Source organism: Episyrphus balteatus, chromosome 3 (assembly GCF_945859705.1).
Source record: "Episyrphus balteatus chromosome 3, idEpiBalt1.1, whole genome shotgun sequence".
Lineage (NCBI taxonomy): Eukaryota > Metazoa > Arthropoda > Insecta > Diptera > Syrphidae > Episyrphus > Episyrphus balteatus.
Genome location: NC_079136.1, coordinates 128070356 through 128091273, shown reverse-complemented (window position 1 = coordinate 128091273; position 20918 = coordinate 128070356). Strand labels below are relative to the sequence as shown.

The window sequence follows — 20918 nt, the reverse complement described above, 5'->3', positions numbered from 1 at the left end:
TCTAAGAAATTAAAAAAAAAAAAAAATTTAAATCGTGATGTTTTTTCTTAATATTAATTTAGAAGAGGGCAACATCCGCGATGCGCGCATTATTATGAGTTGAATGTCTTGTGATTTATTATAACAACAATATAGCTCATCATTTTTAAAAATGTAGACTCACTCAATAGACAATAGAAATAACTTGAGAGATTATGAAATTTTGAAAAAAAAAAAAAAAATAAAATAAATACCTACATAGATGAAAAACACTTCACTTCTCTAAGAAATGGAGGAAAATTTTGTATGAAAAATAAAAAATACATACAAATTCGTAAAATATTCTACTTTTAATTTCATGCTTAGTGTGAAAATAATAATTTTACCATTAGAAAGATATAGAGAATAAGAAGTTCTATTTATCTGCCTGTCTTTCCTTATTTCTTTTGTATTGAATTGCCTGGTGCGACAATTCAGTAAAAGTATTTGAAGTTTTCAGTTTTTTTTTTTAGAGCTTCAAGAGAAAATGTTTTTAATTAACCAATTAAAAATGCATTTCACTATTAAAGTTTTTTTTTACAATTTGACCCAATACATAATAAAAACAGTTTTTTTCGGAAGTTCAAAATTCTATATCTCAAAAACTTTGTACATAAGAGAAATTCTGATACTATCCGAATTCGGAAGGCCACAGTTCATTAGATGAGTATGATTTGGTTTCAATGGCAAAATCTGAATGGCCAATATTAATGTAATTTTCACGGAAAATTCGATCTTAAAAAATAGTTTTTTTTTGCTGATTTTCAATTTTTCCCAATATTTCCCAAAAAAAAATTAAATTTTTCTAAAAAGAAAATAATTTTTTTAATTCAAAAAGTGTAGGTAATAACCAAGTTTTGTGAAAGGTAAAAAAAAAAAACAAACAAAAAAATTGAATTTTTGCATTTTTCTCAATATTTTTGCTACGTTCTTGCTCTTATGGTAAAAGTAACTCTAATTTTAAAGCAACAAAATTAAGAATAATTGAAAATTTGGAAAGCAATTTCATTAGTAGTGTAAAAATTACATTTTTGTGTTTTTAACCTAACAAAATTTAATTTTTAAAAAATTTAAATTTTTGGATTTATTACAAACTTAATTTGAAAAACTGGGTTATTTTTTAAACACAAAAGTTACCTTAATTGTTTTTGAAATGTTTGGTATAAAACGAACTTTTAGAAAAAAAAACTTTGAAAATCTTTAGAGTCGTTTTTTAAAACAGTAATTTTTTGTATTTACATACATATATTAAAATTTTCTAACACATTTTCAAAAAAGAATTTGGAATGCCATTTTCAAGAAAATACCTGTTTTCAAAAAAACTGATTTTTCAAAAACCAAAAATTTGAAATATTTAAAAAAAAAAGTCCATAACTGTGTTTTTGTAAATTTCGTAAAACTTTTATATTTCGAAACCATTCTATGGCAAGTACCGTTACTAAATAAAAATATATAAAAATATTTTTTATTTAAAAAGTTAGCTCTAATGTGAAATACTACACACAAAAATTTCAATTAAAATCATTAGGTACAGCTGTTTTTGAAAAAAAGTAAATTCTCTATTTTCGATATATGACAGTTACCTAAAATATACAAAAAGACATTTTTCTCACTAGATTCTTAGTTGCGGGAATAGATTTTTTTCACCGTGGAGAATCCAAGATGTATTTCAATAATTGCAAAATTATTTTGTTTCTTACAAAAATAAGCAAATTCATCAACAGTTAAGGGATTTCAATTGGTAGAGCTCCGCACCTGACAAAATAAATCTGTTTAAGTAAACGTCTTTATTTGCTTTTGTGTTGTCACAACAAAGTCAATAACCTTTATTTAACTCTCAAGAGCTTGTATACCTACTCATCGTTATGCCTTGAGTCATATTTTTAACAATCACACTAATCTGACCTGAAGACTGATTTAACTGTGATTATTTTCGTTTGTCAAAATAGCCTTCCAATATTTTTCTGTTCTACTTTTTTCTTACCAGTTTTTTTGTATTCATTCATCAACTTGGTCAATTATTTCGCTTTGCACAAATTCCAATATCAACTTTCCAGACATTCTGGCGATCTTTTTTAAATTGTTGGTTTATTTCACACACCATCAGGTTATCGAGGGAAACTAAACAAAACAAAAATGTGACTTTAGTTGACTTTTGATGGTCAACAAAAAGTAAGAGGTTTATTTTTTTTTAATTTATTAACTATCCAAATTTGAATTGTCCATAAAGTTGGAACTAACTTTAGAGCTTTAGAGACCATTTGGAGTCTTTTAATGGCTCATAGTAAATCAAGATGCAATAAATTATTACAATTTATGTGAAAAGTTATTTTTTTTGTAATGCATTTGATGTGCATCAGACAGCCTTGTATCATCGTTTGTTTGTTTTTCTGTTTTTCTTTTATTTATCTTATAAGAGTTATATGTTTAAAGCATGAAGTGAAAAAAAAAATGATTTATTGTCGGGAAATGACTATGAAATGATTATATTCAGATATAAATTAAACATAAGAAAATATTCTCTATTTTATTGAAAAGTATTTCTGCATTAATTTTGCACTTAAAAAAAAAAAAAAAACAATATTTCCAAACCTTTTAATCCATCTTTGTAAAGGTTTTAATGATATCTTTTCAATTCTGATACAATCCCAACTAGTTTAGCAAAATATTTTGCAAAGAAGATCGATGTATCCTAATTGGAATAAATATTTTTTTTTACTTGTGTACCAGTTTCGCAATCTAAACTTTTTTAGGTTATTTATTCATGTTATCCAAATTCAACACTTTTTTAATCTTAAGCTATAATCACAAATCAAGGCAAAGTATTTGAAGTTTGTAATTTTATCGCTTGTTTGCCTTCCAAATAAGATGCGAAAACAACGATTTTTAATTAGTTTATATACTCTTTTAGTTTATAACGATCATTCATTTAAGACTTTGTGGTGTTTTATACACCGTTTCTTAAACCGAGATTGTTTTTTTTTTTTTCTCATTTTATCTTTCTAACATTTTAGCACCTAAAACGTCTAGTCGAAGGAGATACAAATTATAATTGAGATACTTTAACTATTTTCCTCTTTGTGTTACAAAAGACTTTGATCTTATTTATTTATGGCAACAAATACCAAATACCAGAGACATTTAAAATGAATAGCTTGTAGTTTTATGAATTCCAAATTGTATAAAGTAAGGCATCTAAAGAAAGGTCTTTTTAGATTCTATTAACAGATGAAAACCTAAAGTCCTTTGGAGCTCTGGTTGCAGATTTTTTGCAATCCAAACATATTTTATTTTTACTCCAAATTTTTTAAAAGGCATCATTGAACTTCTGATATCTTCGGAGCCAAGCCTTGAAACAAGTTTTCGTTTGAAGATTTGTGTTCATAGTAAACAGGCCTATGCATTTAGTAACAAAAATTGCAAACATACATATTTTCTTCAGATTTTCGAAAAAAATCCTTGCCGAAAAAAAATTCATTTTAAAAAATTTCCTTCAAATCCATCAAGTGAGACGTCAAAAGAAAGGTCTCTTTAAACTCTTCTGACAGGTGAAAATTTTAAGTTCCTTGGAGCTCTGGTTGCAGATTTCTTGTAATCCAAAAATATTTGTCTTATTTCTAAATGTTTCATCATCTTTATCGAAATTTGTATAATATTTCTTCTGTTTTTTTTTTTTTTTTAATTTTACAACTTGATGACAAATTTTTATTCTGACTCATTTTAAATTGGAAAAACCAATGTGTCTACTATAGTCCCAACAAATGAAATGTTTCATTCATTAAAACCTTAACAAAAACTCTGCATCGACCAATTGATTTAATTCATGGTTTCACCAAAAGCAAGCAACAACGTCCGTCAAAGAGAAATCGGCGTTTGTTTTTCGCAAAGAAAAAAAACAAATACAACGTGCAAAGAATTATTAATTAGCAATGCATTAGTCTTCTTGGTAATAGAAGAGTATAGTATTTCAATTTCAAACTAAATTGGATAAAAGATGACAGTAGAACTCTTGTTTAACGCGCGCACCTTTCAATCTATTTCGCCATTTAAAGGAATAATATTAAATAACTTTTTCTCGAAGTGACTTTTGTTGAATTTGGAAATGACACAGCGCCAAAGTGACAGTTGCTTCGAACAAGTGTCATTCTAAGAGTGATGAGATGTCTTGTTATCTGATGGTTACTTTTGACGTTTAAGTTTTTTTTTTGTTACTAGGTAAAAGAATCATATTCTCAAGCTCTTTGATTTAATCAAACGTGACTGCATTTATGCTGTTTCTTTAGCACAAAGTTTAAAATGCTCGCTACTTCATGACTTTATTTTTATGATTAAACATTAAACGTCACTCATATGGCGCGAATAATAATGGCGGAAGCTTTCTTCTCGCTAATTGACATTTTATGTCATAATTTCATAAAAACTTGTTAAATAGTTTTAAAGAGTCTCGGGTAACGTTTGAGACAAGAGATACAAGCTGTAAAATCAACTGGTGGTAGCCGTAGCAGGTAAATACTTTTATTAATAATGAAGCTTCTGGAATTTGTTTTGTTTGCTTGGCAACCGTTGAAGCATTTTGTTGGATAGTTATGGTTGTTAAATATTTGCTCTCAAAGTAATCGCACTGACATTCTACAATTTAATGATTTTTGTACTTAAAAGGCGGTGTGGTAAGCAGTTGCACAAACATAACTTGCATGATGATGGAACACGTGTTGTACGCCCGATGTTGTACCTTACCTATCATTTTTTTTAATGTTTCGATTTTTTGTTTTGTTGTTTTGTTGAGATGGAATTTCAAAATTGCAGTGTGCGAATGTGAATTTAAATTATTTTGTAATAGATTTCATTTGTAAGATGCCGCACACGCATCTGTTGGAGAGTAATGTTTGTATAGCACCGCAGGGATATAAGACGTTTTACTATTTTAGATATTTTATCTTAGAATTGAAAAAAAAATACCATTTTGTTTACAGCTTAATTGTTAAATACCAAACAATCGTTTCAGAGAATTGAAAAGAGATGTTTCTTCTTTGAAGTAAGCCGCTAAACATTAAATGTTACTTGTTTTAGACTGGGAATGTTGAGAATTTAGTTGTGGTGGAAAAATCTTCGCCAAGTTGTTAAATTTTATGGCAGTGGCAAGTGGATTGCAAAAGCCAGCACGCTTTCTAAGAAATGCCTCTTTTTTCCATGTATGAACAAAATCTTTGGTCTGCAAAATATCGATAACGAGACGTCAAAAGAACCAGGTTTTCTCGTGTAAAAGAGCTTGAAGGGAAAATTTTAATGATGTCTCACTCAATGGATTTGGAGGGAATTTTTTTTAGATGCCAAACCCAAAACAGCTTTATTCGAAATTCTTAAAATGTTTTTATTTGTTTAATGACCATGAACTTAAATATTCACAAAAATCTTGTTTTTTTGGGCTTGAATCATAAAATATCAGAAGTTTAATGATGTCTGGTACAAAATTTGGAAAAAAAAAGTATGATAGGTTTGCAAAAAAATTTCAACCACAGCTCGAAAAAAAACTATTGATTTTCACATGTTTGTAGAGTTTAAAAAGACCTTTCTTATGATGCCTCACTCGATGAATTTGGAGGAAATTTTTTAAAATGCATTTTTTTCGGCAATCTGGATTTTTTTCGAAAATCTACAAAAAAAAATATTTGCAATTTTTCTTCTTGAATGCATAGGCCTGTTTACTATAAACTAAAATCTTCTAACAAAAACTTGTTTCAAGGCTTGGCTCCGAAAATATCAAAAGTTAAATGGTGCCTCGTGAAAAATTTGGAGTAAAAATAAAATATGTTTGGATTAAAAAAAATCTGCTACGAGAGCTCTAAGGAACCTTTTGCTTTGATGTTTTATTACAGTTTGAAAAGACCTTTCATTTGACGTCTCACTCGAAAAATTGTATGCATTTTACGTATAAAACAGAATCAAAAACATTTATGAATGCACGTAAAGTGTCAGATAAATCATCACCTCGTTTAATACCTTGAATCGATTTATTCATTATTCTTTCACCAAGACCTTAAAGCTGACTGCATGCTAAGACCTCATCAATTCACAAAAGATGATATGAATCTACTTGCAATAATAATAATAATAATCGGTGCTATTGTGACATCGAAGACAACCATTGTATTATTTACGTGCACTCGCGTCGTTAACTATCCGATAAATATAATTTTCCACTTATGAGCCAAGCTAAGTGATCTGTATCTTTTAATCTGCTCAAAAGTATACATACTCGTATAATAAGTTTGTGCAAAATGAAAAAGAATACAAAATAAACAATAATTATTCGAAAATTACTCAATACATGTACCTACTGGTGGTACATTACGTATAACTGATAATCAGAAACAAAACATAGGTACCAACCCGTAAAATGAATAGTGAAAGGAGGTCAATAGAATCACAAAAAGCGTACGTATATCACCAACAATGTCTTTGTTTTTTGTTTTTTTCTTGTTTCAAAGATAATCTTCTGCAAAAACTAACAATTTTTTATTTATTTTTAATTATATGCTCCCACATTTTGTTAAAATTTTTGTCTCACTAACAAAAAAGTGTCAAATTAGGGTTCCCACTTTTATTTTATTTTGATAATCAAGATACAATGCTGGTTATCGGGTAGTCCTTAGCAAACGTAAAAAAATCCTACTTTCGTAGTATACAACCATCCCTGGTAAAAAAAAAATCCATTTAATCACTAATCAAGCTCACACATCCTTGATCCAAAAATTTCAAATATTGTAGGAGAATGTGTCGTGTTGTTTAATTATTTTTTCCGATTTTCTAAAAATTAATTAATCAGTAAAAAAAATATCAACGCAACAATTAGTTATAATGAGTTGCCATTAATTGGCCTGAACCCAGATCAATCGAAAGGAAGCTTGATAGCTTTATATATATTATGGAGATATATATAAAAAAGTATAGATCATATAAAACTGCCACCCTGAATGCAATAAAAATTCCATTAATTTTCTCGCAGACAATTTTATGTGTCTGAGACTAAAAAAAAATTGAAACAAAAAAAGTTACACTCTGTCAATATCTCGTAAAGTCAGGTTGAAGCCATAAGATATTAATCAATCTATAGTGTCCCAACCTGTGGTCGGGTTACACTATAGATTTTTTCTTATAGGCTTTCTAGAATATAGAAAAAAAAAAACAAAGCTGTTGAGGTTTGGTTATAGACGCAACGTGCACGCATTAACGCACCGTAACTGCCCCACAACTGCTTTCGACTGCCTTATATTAATGGTGACAACTTGTTATTGCCATGGGAGGCAAGCATATCAAGCTTTATATAAGTCTGTACTATATGCATGTTGGTGGTTCACATTTAATTAATGAAAAATACTCTTGTTTGTCATTTTTTTTTAATTTCTTGTAAGTTGCAATATTTTTGTTAAGTAAAGAATATAAGGATTGCGCGTGTGCTATAGCTATGTGTGATATTTTTTGAAAGCGACCTTTTTTAACGAGCTTTGTAGTAGGTACCACACCTGGGAATTTTTTTTTTGTTTTTGACTAAGCACGACTAAAATATTTTTGGATTAAAATAAAGTGACTTTCTGAATAAATTGGCCAAGAGAATTCAATTTAAGTTGAGTTTAGAAGAGGTAGGGCTTTAATTTATGCAAGAAAATAGGACTTAAATGGACATTTGAATTTGAAGTTAGGTATGGCATTTGTTTTATTGAAGAAGTGAAGATTGTCAAAAGCTTTTAAGGCTGTCTTAAAGTTATGCAACATAACAATTTCAATAAATAAAAACTTGAAATAAAGCTAATGAAAGAGGTTGATGGCGGCTCGGATGGAAAATCAAAAATTAATACCTAAACACTTCATAAAATAGAAATCAAATAGCTTTTCCATATTAAAAAAAAAAAATAAACAAAAACACAATAAAACAAAATAGGTATAATGTTCATTTTATTAGTTATATGCCATCACTTTTCAAACGTAAGCATTTGATAATACAATTTCATGTTGATATATTGTAACAATTCTCTAATTCATAATTTACCTACATTAAAAAAAAAAGTTCGAACTTCAGCTCTTTCGTTTGTTATAAAATTTACTATGTTTACTGCCCTTTCGATGCAATAAAAGTGAAAACATTTCAATAAAATATTTAAATAATGAAATAGGTAACTGAATTATAGAAAAGCCTACATTTTTCCTTCCTAAAGGGTTCAGATGTAGCTAAGTAAATTTCAAACAGTATTTTCATGAAATTTATTGAAAAGTAATATGATGAGGTTCATTTCCAGATAAATCTTTACAAACCTTACATACTTACAGACATATTTTAGATTGTAGTGGTAGATCATAAATTCATAACACATTTTTTCATCACAAAATAATAACAACAGTGGCTGTGCCGATTTCTGGTCAAGACTTTTGCATTTGTCGGGGAAGAAAGTATATATGCTTATAAAATATGAGCGAAGGGTGCTTCGTTCCGCTCTCATGTTAGTATGCCATTATAAAGTCATATTTTTTAAGTGGATTAATGGACTTTATGATGCTCCGTGTTTCGAACTTATAGAGGTTAGGATGGCGTTTAAAAACTCTAATTTTTAAAAAAGAAAGTTTTGGAAAAAAAATCAAAAAATAAATATTTTGTTTTCGAATTTACTTTAAATTTTTTTTTAAAGGAGCAAATACGTGCTATTCGCGACCCAGTCGTTAATTTTATTTTACGAGTGTAAAAACCGATTTAAAATAAAAGTAATGAACTTTGAAATTTTGAAAAAAAAAAAATTTTAAAGTAATCTAAAAACTAATCAAAAAATAATAAAAGAAAAATAGGAATTTAGAAAAAAGATATAAATAAAAGAAAAACCGGCAAAATGTTCATATATACATAGACTAACTTTTTTTTTATTTTTTCGATCCCTTCGTAGTGAAAACTAGCCTTGAACATCTTATGAAGCAGTATGTCATAAATAGGTTTGTTATGAAGACGTCTAAATTGTTCAATTCAGAGCTGATTTCAGGCTGCTGAATGTTTCTGAGGGGTAGATTCACAGAGAAAAATATGACCCGCTAAAAACTAACAGATTGCCATATTGTTTTACCGTCCATACATTTCATAAGGAAATCTTATTAAAATCAACGATTAATAAGGTTTTTTTAAGGAGATTTCTTATTATTTTTATAGAGAAAATCTTATTAAAATTTGACTGAAAAGTTGATTTTTTTTGCAACTAAGCACTAGAACAAAAATCGCGATCAATATTTTCATGGCAGGTTGGTTCAGGTGGTAAGGTGGGCGACTAATGATTTGAAGTCTCCAGTTCGATTCCCAGCCTGGTCATCTTTTTTTTTATTTTTTGCAGATTTTAAAACAATAAGGAAAACCCGATTGTTTTAATAAGGTTTCCTTCTTGGATGAAAACCATAGAGAAATCTTATTGTTTTTGTTCTATTTTATGTGGTCTATTTTTCTCTGTGTTGTATCCTAATCTTTTAACACAGCTTATGCCCTTCACGAAGATTTTCCCGGAAACGCACCTGACGATTTATGGGATAGCATTAAAAATATTCCCCTAATAAAAGGTACTAAATAAACCACATAGTATTTCTCTAGATTGTTCCTGACAAAGAATCTAGATCTAACCGATCCTTCCACAATGTATATATATATTTATAATCGATATTTCTGCCCAAACTCTAATCTTTGAATTCATTTGGAACGAAAAATCGAGGTATACTTGGTGGAAATATGGTAAAACTCTAAATTGAAGTTTGAACTTCAACTCTTTCGTTTTCTTATAAATTAATCATTCAAATATTTTCACAGTTTATCACATGAAATAAAAGTCATATTTTTTTATATATATTTTAAGCTACGCATGCAACACATTGAGTTCAGACAAAATTATCGTTAAAGAATTTGGTGTGCGGACTTAATGGAAAATTTATTCACTTAGCCTCATTAGTATTTTTTCATGTAAATCAACACCATATTAGTCAAAAAATGTATTTACAAAAATATTGTTAACCTTAAGAATGGGTGTTAGGCGGCCAAAAATGGGTATTAAGTATTTTTCATAAATTAATTACATTAAAAATCAGAAGAACAGTGGCTAAGCCTAGCAACTCTGAATTGTTTCACAAATTAAGCTGACGTCCACTGCTACAAAAAGATATACAGCAAAAAAAAAATATTTTCAATCTCATGAATGGAACACAAAATCCAGGGACGCATTGGACAAATAACGAAAGAAACTGGTAGAATTTCAACAGAATCTATTGCAATCTTATCTAATATTTGTCCCTGTTTTTTTTTGTGTCTTTTTTTTTTTTTTGTTGTTTTTGATTTAAGTTGAATATTGACAAGTCAAACAACGCATAATATCGCATGCACCTGCAGCATCTAAACGTTTGAATTTACAAAAAACTATCTAGCTAATTGCCATTCGATGTTCATTGACTTAGGTAATGCAAAAAAAAAAACACACGAGTGACTTATATCTTCGATTTTCCAGTTCATGACTGCCACACACAATATTTGTGTACTCACATAGTAAACACACAGTCATAGGGTATACTAAATCAATCAGTTTTCGGTTTTTAACTTTTCTGTGAAAAGCGTATTATTTCAATGACTTGCATTCTTTGCTTGCGGTGTGTATGTTGTCTATAGGTCTGCGTGATGTTGTTTAGATTAATTAAAAATTCATTATTAGCAACTTGCTGTGATTTTAAACACTTTTTTTTTGTGTGTGTTTTTTAAGTAAGTAAGTTCTTTACTTTACTTTATTACTTAAGAATCAATAAAAGCAATGAAATAATTTAACAACTAGAATATATGTGATTAAAAGTTTACTTTGATAATTTATTTTATTGATTTTCATTTCAAATTCGATCGTGGTTAAATACTTACCAAAGATCAATATCATTTTTTTATGTAATGAAGTATTTCTTTTGAATTTTAAATAAATTTATTACTTCGATTTGAAAAAAAAAAATCATCAGTTGTGAAAGACAGTTTGAGGTCCCTGAGATTTTTTTTTATTTGTTTTTTTTTTTTTTTTTTGCCTTCTAATTTATTTTTGATTATGTGACACTAAATCATTAAATTGTTGGACAGATTGCATTTAATTGAGTTTAATTACTAGTGACTCAATTAATGTACTACTAAAATGAGTCTCTATTGGATTGGATAGTTACTTAAAAAGATATTAGAATTGTTTTGTGGTGTCAAAACTTTAAAATGCAGGAATTCAAAAAAAAAATTCTTGGATAGAATTTTTTAGTAAAATAATGACAACAGATTCCTACTTAATAGTATAAATGACACTGACACATTTTTGAGCTTTATACCAAATTTTTTACAAACTTTAAATAACCTAAATAATTGACTTTTATAATTGTTTTAATATTCTACCAAAACCAAAAATCTCTATCAAATAGAACTTCACGCTTTCAATACACATTTTGCATTCTTTAAAACCTTACTGGTTTGCAAGTCATAGACTTTGATTGGGAACTCCCAATGCAATCAAATTGGAAATAAAATCAAATAAAATTAAAGCCAACACCTTTGAAAAAAATTTCAATGGCGATCACGAAGTTTAAATTGCAGACAAAACAATAAAAGCAAACAAAAAATATACAAACAAAAAGCACGACTATGACGTGGTAAGAAAAAATTAAGAATTTTATCGCATTAAAACTAATTGAATGCAATAAAACAAGCTGCACATTAGAACAACACCTTAGTGCAATAGAATTAGTGACCAAGTTAACATAAAATGTCTATCATTATGCCAATTGTTTAACGAGCATAAATGTATTTCAACATGAACACGTAACAGGTAACTAGAACGTGTACACCTTTTTTTATATTGTATACAATAAGTGGAACGTAATAAAATTATTCAAACATTTTAAAGATAAAATTTTAAAAAAATCACGATCACCAAGATTAATAATGGAAGATAGATTGAATAGAAATAGGAACCAAAATTTTCCAAACCAAAAACCCAAACCCATCGAATTGCCATTGTCTGTTCATGTTCGTCCCCGGATTCAGGGTAAACGGATATTAAAAGAACATAAAGCTCAAATTTTTCTGCCATGACTCACCAACACCGACTTAATGGATTTAACATTTATATCGACCTCATAAAACTAAAAAAAATGTCTAATTTAAGTAAAAAAATTTCCTCAGATGCGGAATCAAATCATACATAACAAAAGCAATACAAGTGTCATTAATACTGTCTCGAACGAAATGGCAGCTGGTTTTGATGACAAAGCCATATCGTTTAAATGGGGAATCTCCGTCAAAAGCAATTTCCATATTATTATTATTTTTTTTTTTCTGTGTCAGAAATACCCACATCCACTCTACATGCATTAAATGGATTCCACTATATAGCTAATCTCTGCAACCGACCAAGACTACTCAGTGTCTGTGTTGGTTTACAAGTAGAGTGTCAAATTGTAGTGTGTCGTCGAGATCATTGTCACCATCGCATGCAGGTTGTATCTTTTTTTTTTACATATTCACCTAGTCTGCATGCAAAGTGAATAGTATGAGAAGTTTTGTTGGATTTTCTTACACAAAAACATGGAAATGAAAACTTATTATGATTTTTGTCAAATTTTAGATCGAATTCTCTCTCAATTCTTACAGTTTCTTATTTACCTATGTACATACATATGCTAAATTTAAAAACGAATTAACATCGCATTTTAATAATTTAAACCAAGTTATCGATTTCTATTGATTTCTCAATACTTTTTTACGATTTCTGCCAAAATGTCCTAATTTCGTCACAACTCGGAATTTCTCAGTATTTCCAACAAAATGTCTGAATTTTCAAAATGTTTGTCAAGTTTTTCTAAGAAATTAGAGAGTATTTTCAAGGTTTCTGAAAAACTTAACGATTTCTAAGGAATTTTTGCATAAAATTCGTATAATTTCTGTCGAAATCCCAGCATTTGTAGGTACCTACAAGATTTTCACATTTTATTCAAAATTATCCTTTTTTGCGGTTTTCTCATTATTTATTTAGAATTTTCACGATTAAGTATTTTCTCTACATAAATTTTCATGATGATTCTTATGATTTATATCGAAATCGCTAGTTTTCTGCGAATTAATTCTCAAATTTTATTCATAGTTAACAAGATTTTAATCCAAATTTTTAAAAAGCAAACTGTTAAAATAGATTCTATAAGTAATTATTTCTGTTGGATTCTCTCGTTAACTTTTACAAATTTTAGAAGAATCTCTTGATTAAAAAATGACTATTGCCAAACTATCTGAATTTTGTCAGAAGTAACGAAACTCGATCAATTCATACAATTTTTGGAAAATTCCCAGGATTTCTAATAAATCGCCAAATTTTCTTTTGTGTTTTCGAAATATCTGTCAAACTCCAATGTTTCTTAAAGATTTTTCTTAGATTTCTATGAATTAAATTAAAATTTGCGATTTCTGTAGAAATTTTTGTAGAAAATTCGTATAATTTCTGTGGAATTCTCAATTTTTTTTACATTCAAAAATTTGTGTCAATTTATTTATGAAATTAAATACATTTTGGTGAATAATCATGCTTTTGCGTTGAGCAAAAGAATTTTTACAATTTTTCAAAATTTTATAAGCCCTGTTGAAGTCATAGAAACTTGTAGAAATTCAAAAAAAAATCCACCAATATCGAAAATACAGTACTAAAATGTTCAAATTTCTCCATTTGCAACTGAACATTTCCAAACTATTATTAAGTGATACCGGATCTCATCGTCATCAACACCATTGTCTCAAAATATTTTTTTTTGTTGTTCAGTCTCAAAATTTCATAGATTTTTTCGGTGGTGGTGTGAAACAAAAAACGGAACGGCCTTAGGATAAAATCGAGTGGGGGTACCCCGCAGTATATAAAAGCTTATAGCTTAGCGGACATCATTGTGGATGTTGCTATATATTTTTTTTAACGCCAAGTCATTTTGTCATTGGACTCGTATTAAAACCAAACAAAAAAGTGACGGTATTCGTGAGTTTACATCAAAGAGTTTGTGTTGTAGTTTTCTATTTTTTTTATCAAATTTCGTGAAGTGAATGGAACACAGGTGTTGGAATTTTCACTACTAGCCACATTCTGAAGAGCTATAATGTTCAATGAAGATTCAAAAACCAGATTATGTAATGCCTAATTGTTATTGGGTTCAGCAGAGCATAGTCATGTTCAAATCTTAAGAATGCTTAAAATCGTATAAAGACCTTTTTTTTTTTTTTGTTATTGTCTAATAATTGTGAGTGGAATGTATGTAAGTTGAGGGAATTTTCATTGTTTGTCGAAAATATAAAAGAATTAAATAAACAATTTGCTATTTAAACTTATTGTAATTTTGTAATCCGTTAATATTATTATATGGTGTTGAGATAATAATACTGTAAGACTTACTATTCCTATTCAAGGCTTTTGGTTGAATAGATTTAGGATTTTTGAGCTGTTTTATGATGATTTTTGAACACAATCAGGCAAGTTCGAAAAAATTAATGGGAATGATTTGATCATTAATCATCATTAATACAGCTGACACATTAGGAATCGTAACTATTTACTGTAAGATCGCATATTCAAAAATGTTCCAAAAGAGGGTTTTCACAAATGACAAGTGCTTAACATTTTCAAGTGACAATATTCTAAAGTAAAACAAAATACAAATGTATTGAATAAAAGCCTGAATAATACCTTTTGAGCATAGAACCATTTAGGAAACTGTGGGTCTTGTCAATTCTTATAAATATCTGTGAATTTAGCAGGATTTGTAAGATTTTGATGATTTTTTTAAATTCGAAATAAATTATAATTCCTCAAAAACTAGTACAAATTCTTAGTTATTAGCAGTAAATTTAAAATTTTCTATGGAATCTACGAAAAATTTCGAATAATCTCTAATTTACACGGAAACAAACAGAATTCCATGGAAATCATAAAATTCACTAATGTCTAGAGTATTTTTATGAAATTTTTCTGATTTATAGAAAATTAGCATCGAAATTCTAAAGAGTATGAAGTTCTACAGAAGTCGAAGGAATTGGTAGAAATTTTTGGTAATTTAACAGAAATCATGAACATTCAAAAGAAATATCTTGAATTTAAAAGGATTTTTAAGAATTTGAAAAAAATATTGGCAGCTTTTAATTAAATTTTGAGAATTATTACGACAGACAACAAGCGACTTCTGTAGAAGTCATGAAAAAAAGTTTTACCTATAGAAATCATAAAAAAATCCGTAAAAATCTGTGACAATTTCATACAATTACTAAGATTTTTTTGGCAAATTAGTGGTAACATTTGCACAGAAATCGCCAGAATTTGACTTTTACACAAGATTCTAAAAGACATTTACAATTTGATGATATAAATCATGAAAAATCTGCATTCCTATAATAGTAGGAATTCGATAAGAATTAAAAACTAAAACATGATCAAAGTAATTTAAAACAAAAATTATAAATTTTCGATACGAACTTTAAAAAAATTATTGAAATTTTGAGAAGAAACCACAGTTTGTTTTATGGAAACGAGGCCAATAGAACTGAACAAAAATAACTAAAATTTTATGGAAAAGGATAAAATTGTATAAAAACCTGTGAGAAATTGTGTAAATTTGCAGACATAAAAAAAAGAATCATGGGAAATCAATAGAAAATCATTAATGCGTTAATTCAGTTCAAATTTTAAAAATTCGGCATTTATTGATGTTTTATTTTCTAGTATCAGTAGAAATTTAGAGTTAATGACGAAAAATCAAAAGTAAATTTGAAAAGCAAAAACGTATCTCTTTAAAATAATCGTCATAATAGTAATGCTCACCTTCATATAGTTTTTTTCCACTAGTAGAATCAAATTTGAAGATCATCCTCTTTAATTTTATTATTCTTATACCAACTTACCTACAAATTTATTATAATAATTACATCTCCAATTTATTTATTTTATTTTATTTTATTTTTGCAGAAAAAATCTACAGTCAAACAGAGAAACAACGCTATGATGGATGGTACAACAATTTGGCGCATCCGGATTGGGGTTCTGTTGGTAAGTAGTATGAATTAAAAGTTATATAATTTTTTTTTGCAAAAATAATTGTTATCTTTGTTTCTTTTTCATATTCACAAATTTACCCACTCTTACATTTTTTTTTTGTTTTTTTTTTTCGTCCATTAAACACTTCGCACCGAAAATCACTTACAATTTAATTAAATTGAAAATTTTAAGTTGTTTTGCGTGATCATCGGAGTTCTCATGAATTTTTGATTGATTAATTTAAAAAGAATAAATTGTTTGGAAATGCTTGAGGCAATGAACAATTAAGTTTGAAATCATTCCTAAATTTTTGTAGGTGTTTGTTCAATAATCTTCAATGAACTCCAAATGAAATTGAAATTTTACTATTTTTTCGGTAGTTATGGAAGTTTTTTTTCCTATTTGTGGGTTAATTTTTATCTTAAATCTCTTCTTGTTAGCAAAATGCAGCAAATTAATCTTTATAAAGTCAATTATATCTTCCATACTCGTCGTCAGAGTCGTCACCACCAACCGAGATCTCAGATTGAATAAAATTAAAAGCAAGAGATTTGATCAGCAAAAGTGATGAAAATAGTTTAATGAGAATCTCATTTAAAATGAGTCTATTTCACAATCAACATCAGATAATCATTTAGTTTTGAGTAAAGGTATATGTGAATTCAATTTGAACTGTCATCTTTGTTGCTATATGCCATCAATCGTGCATCATTATGCCATGTTGCAATAAACTTCATATAAATAAATAATAAACATCACAGACAGAGATATAGCAAATACAGCGCCGAGTCAATGGCTTTGAGTTCGACTTTGTGTTTAGAGACGCGGTGAATGGTTTTTATTCTTTATTCATTACTTTATCATTTCCATATTGCTATATAAACGGCCTTGAAGTGGGCTCAATTGGTATTATTATGATATGTGTAGATACAAAGTGTTTGTACAATGTGTGTACATAGAAAAATATAGATGCACTTTTAGTTCTTTGTTTTGTGTTAACTATCAACACTTTATAAAGCAGGAAATATTAAAAAATAGACTTATGACCGTGATTTATTTTTTTTTTTTTTTTGTTTTCTTGTAATAAGAAAATAAATGGATATCGAGATAAATAAATCAATCCATTAAGAATATTTATTTATTAAAAATGATTTTAAAGAACTACTTTATATGGGCCATACTTTAAGAGGATAGTTATGTATGTATTTAAAAGAAAAGGTGGCATATGGCAAACGATATTCTGATTCTTGAGAAAATCTTAAATAAAATAATTCTTAGTAGCTACAAATGGTCAAGTTTTGAAATGAATAATCATTTATATTAAAAAAACATGATCAATGACTCATAAATCCACATAATATCAAACAATCCCAGACTAATTTTCCAATTTGACTTCTTTGTCTTGGAAAATTAAGTTTTTAATTTTGAAATTTCAATACGGCATTTTTTTAACTAGAATTTTTACTTTAAGATGGCGTATTATAAAAAAAAAAACTTAAAATATAGAGAACAATTTTAAAAGTTCGTTAAACAAGCCTTCTTTTAGATATCCAAATGTCCGATGGCGCCCAACGTGAAGAAAATTATCAGTTTAGGATTTCTAAGAACTTTGGATGATGTGAGAACATAAAATATGTTAAATAATTGTAAAACAGCAAAAACCTATTACCGATCTCAAAATTTATTACCGACCCTTAATTATAGGTTTTTCCATACAATCTTAAAAAAAGTGATAGGTATATTGAAATTTTTAAAACTTAAAAAAAATTTTGTTTGAAATGATAATTATGGTAAAAGTAAGTCTTATCTTAAAGGTTTTTACGATAATGTAAAAAAAAATAAATAAAATTTGTTTTTATCACTAATAAAACACAGTTTTAAATGACTTTGATCAAATAACGTATGTCATCTGATTGGTTGTATAAAACATATTTAAAAAAAAAATACTTGAAAATCGTTATACCCGTTTTAATAAAAGTATAATTTTTTGTATATACAAATTTTCTAACACATTTAAAAAAAAAAAGTTGGTATGTCATTTTGAAAAATAATTTATTTAACACTTAACCCCTTGTAGCCCCATGTGACATTTCTGTAACAAACCGAAAAAGATCGCCCAAAAGCTGTAAAAAACATATTTTTATTCTTTTAAAGCTTCTTACATAACCTTTAAGAATTGCTTTATCGAAATAATGCGCCATATTTCTAATAAATAGCAGGGAGCGGGTCATAATTCTGCTTGTCAAAATTCTGTACGACAAAATTCTGTGGGGTCAAAATACTGTAATACCATAATTCTGTACGTCATTATACTGTAAACACAAAATTCTGTGCGTCAAAATACTGTATCAATAAAATACTGACATGCAAAATTCTGTTTTGTAAAATTCTGTACGGCAAAATACTGTATATCAAAATTCTGTAAAAATGCTGTAAAAAAATATCGTTTTGATAATGTAAAAAAGTGCGCGCGCACTTTTTTACATTATCAAAACGATATTTTTTTACAGCATTTTTACAGAATTTTGATATACAGTATCACAACAAAAACATTACTGTTAAAAAAAGAGCCAAGTTCTCCTATGTTGAAATTATGCTGGCACAAAAAGTACTGAGATGTAAAAGTGTACCAAGTTCTAAAGTTTGGGTTCAAATTCGTATCAATAAAATTTTGATTGTTCTCTTGACAATTTTTCTTAATTATCGATTTTTAAAGTTATTTCAAAAATTGCCAAGTAAACAATCAAAATTTTATTGATACGAATTTGAACCCAAACTTAAGAACTTGGTACACTTTTACATCTCAGTACTTTTTGTGCCAGCATAATTTCAACATAGGAGAACTTGGCTCTTTTTTTAACAGTAATGTTTTTGTTGTGATTTCACTACTTTTTGCAAGGTATGGCTGTAGAATATAAAATCTCTATATTTGATGAAAATTCAGTGAAAATGGGTGGTTGCCACGCCCCCTGCCTGAAATTCTCAAACTTTAAATTTTTTCCTTTGTGTAAACTACCAGCTCCACCATTCTACCAAATTTCAAGATTCTACGACAATCAGAAGTGCTCTATAATAATTTATGAAAATTCAGCGGAAATGGGCGGTTGCCACGCCATCTGGCTGAAATTCTCAAATTTTAAATTTTTTCCTTTGTATAAACTACCAGCTCTACCATTCTACCAAATTTCAAGATTCTACGACAATCAGAAGTGCTCTATAATAATTTATGAAAATTCAGCGGAAATGGGCGGTTGCCACGCCCCCTGGCTGAAATTCTCAAGTTTTAAATTTTTTCCTTTGTATCAACTACCAGCTCTACTATTCTACCAAATTTCAAGATTCTACGATAATCAGAAGTGCTCTATAATATATGATGAAAATTCAGCGGAAATGGGCGGATGCCACGCCCCCTGAATTGAAAATCTCAAATTTTCGATTTTTTCCTTTGTATACACCACAAGTCCTATCACCGTGTAAAATTTCAAGTTTCTACGATATCGGGAAGTTCTCCATAATTTTGATGATCTGTCAGTGAGTCAGTGAGTCAGTGAGTCAGTTACGGTTTTTGCGATTTTTGAAGCCCTATATCTCAGAAACTACTCATCGTAGGAGGCTGAAATTTTGTGAGGAGTTTGGTTTTTACGAGCTCAACAAATGTAGTGAGTTTGAAATTTCTAGCATCTTTGGTGTGGAAGTTAGAGGGGGGTCGAAAATGGCCTGAGTTGTTTCCTGTAAATAAGGGTGTAGTGCCAAAGTTGCTAGAGAACTTGGCTGGGCACTACCGTGCCCCTTGATTTTGCCGTACAGAATTTTACAAAACAGAATTTTGACCAACCAGAATTTTGCTATACAGAATTTTGACTTTCAGAATTTTGTTCCTACAGCATTTTGCACATACAGAATTTTGACATTCAGTATTTTGGCATACAGTATTTTGAATACAGAATTTTGCAACATACAGAATTTCGACCCCAACCCTAAATAGCACCAATAGTTTTAATTGGCAGTTAATGTTGAAAGTTCGCCTTTTTTGGAAAACAAGCAAATTTATGTTAAAACTACGAAATTCAGAAAAAATATTTTTCGTGCACAAACTAACGGGGTTTTATTTTTGGATTTTAGGAATGCGCCTAAAAATAAATATTAGGTAGCTTTTTGTTTGAATTTTTGCAATTATATACAAAAATAAATTATTTAAACTTTTTTTTTACTGCGTAAATTTCGAAATAACTAAGCAAATAATGAATTTATTGAGTTTTTAAAAAATACGTGTTTTATTATAGCTAAAGCCCTTTCGATTGACATTATTAATTTTAAAATTTACGATGTTGGGTTACAAGGGGTTAAAAACGAAATTTCGAAATATTTCACTGACCTGTTTTCAAAAAATTTATTTTTCAAAATAAAAATTTTGAAATATTTTTAAAAAATCCAAAAATGTGCTTTTTGAAAATTTTCTTTAATTTTAATAATTTGGTTAGTTAAACGCTTTTGTATAGTAATTTTCGGAACCAAAAAAGGCATTTAATGGCAGATACCGTTTTTTTATTTATAAAAATGAGTCTTATTTGAAACACAATAATTTTAATTAAAATCGTTTTATATAATTTTTGAAAAAAAATCACTTATTTTATTTCCGTTATATGGCAGGTATTGTTAGTTTTGGTCCTAAAAAAATTTCAATTTCATTCAAAATTGTTAACTACCAAATTTGAAGAAAATCGCTTAGGTAACTATTTTAGGCTGTAGCTCGTTTTTTTTTTGTAAGAATCCTTAACTTGCCATATATTACAAGTCAAAATACTGTATTGAAATTTTTGA

General features: G+C 28.4%; 1 protein-coding gene across 3 annotated transcripts in view; it reads left to right on the top strand.

Moving 5' to 3' along the window:
* LOC129913920 (dual oxidase) overlaps positions 1-20918 on the top strand; it is a 49826-nt gene that overhangs the window by 17134 nt on the left and 11774 nt on the right. For all 3 annotated transcript variants that reach the window (XM_055992900.1, XM_055992898.1, XM_055992899.1), the window contains exon 3: positions 16029-16109. In XM_055992900.1, coding sequence (XP_055848875.1) covers positions 16029-16109 — 81 coding nt within the window. The remainder of the gene's footprint in view (positions 1-16028; positions 16110-20918) is intronic.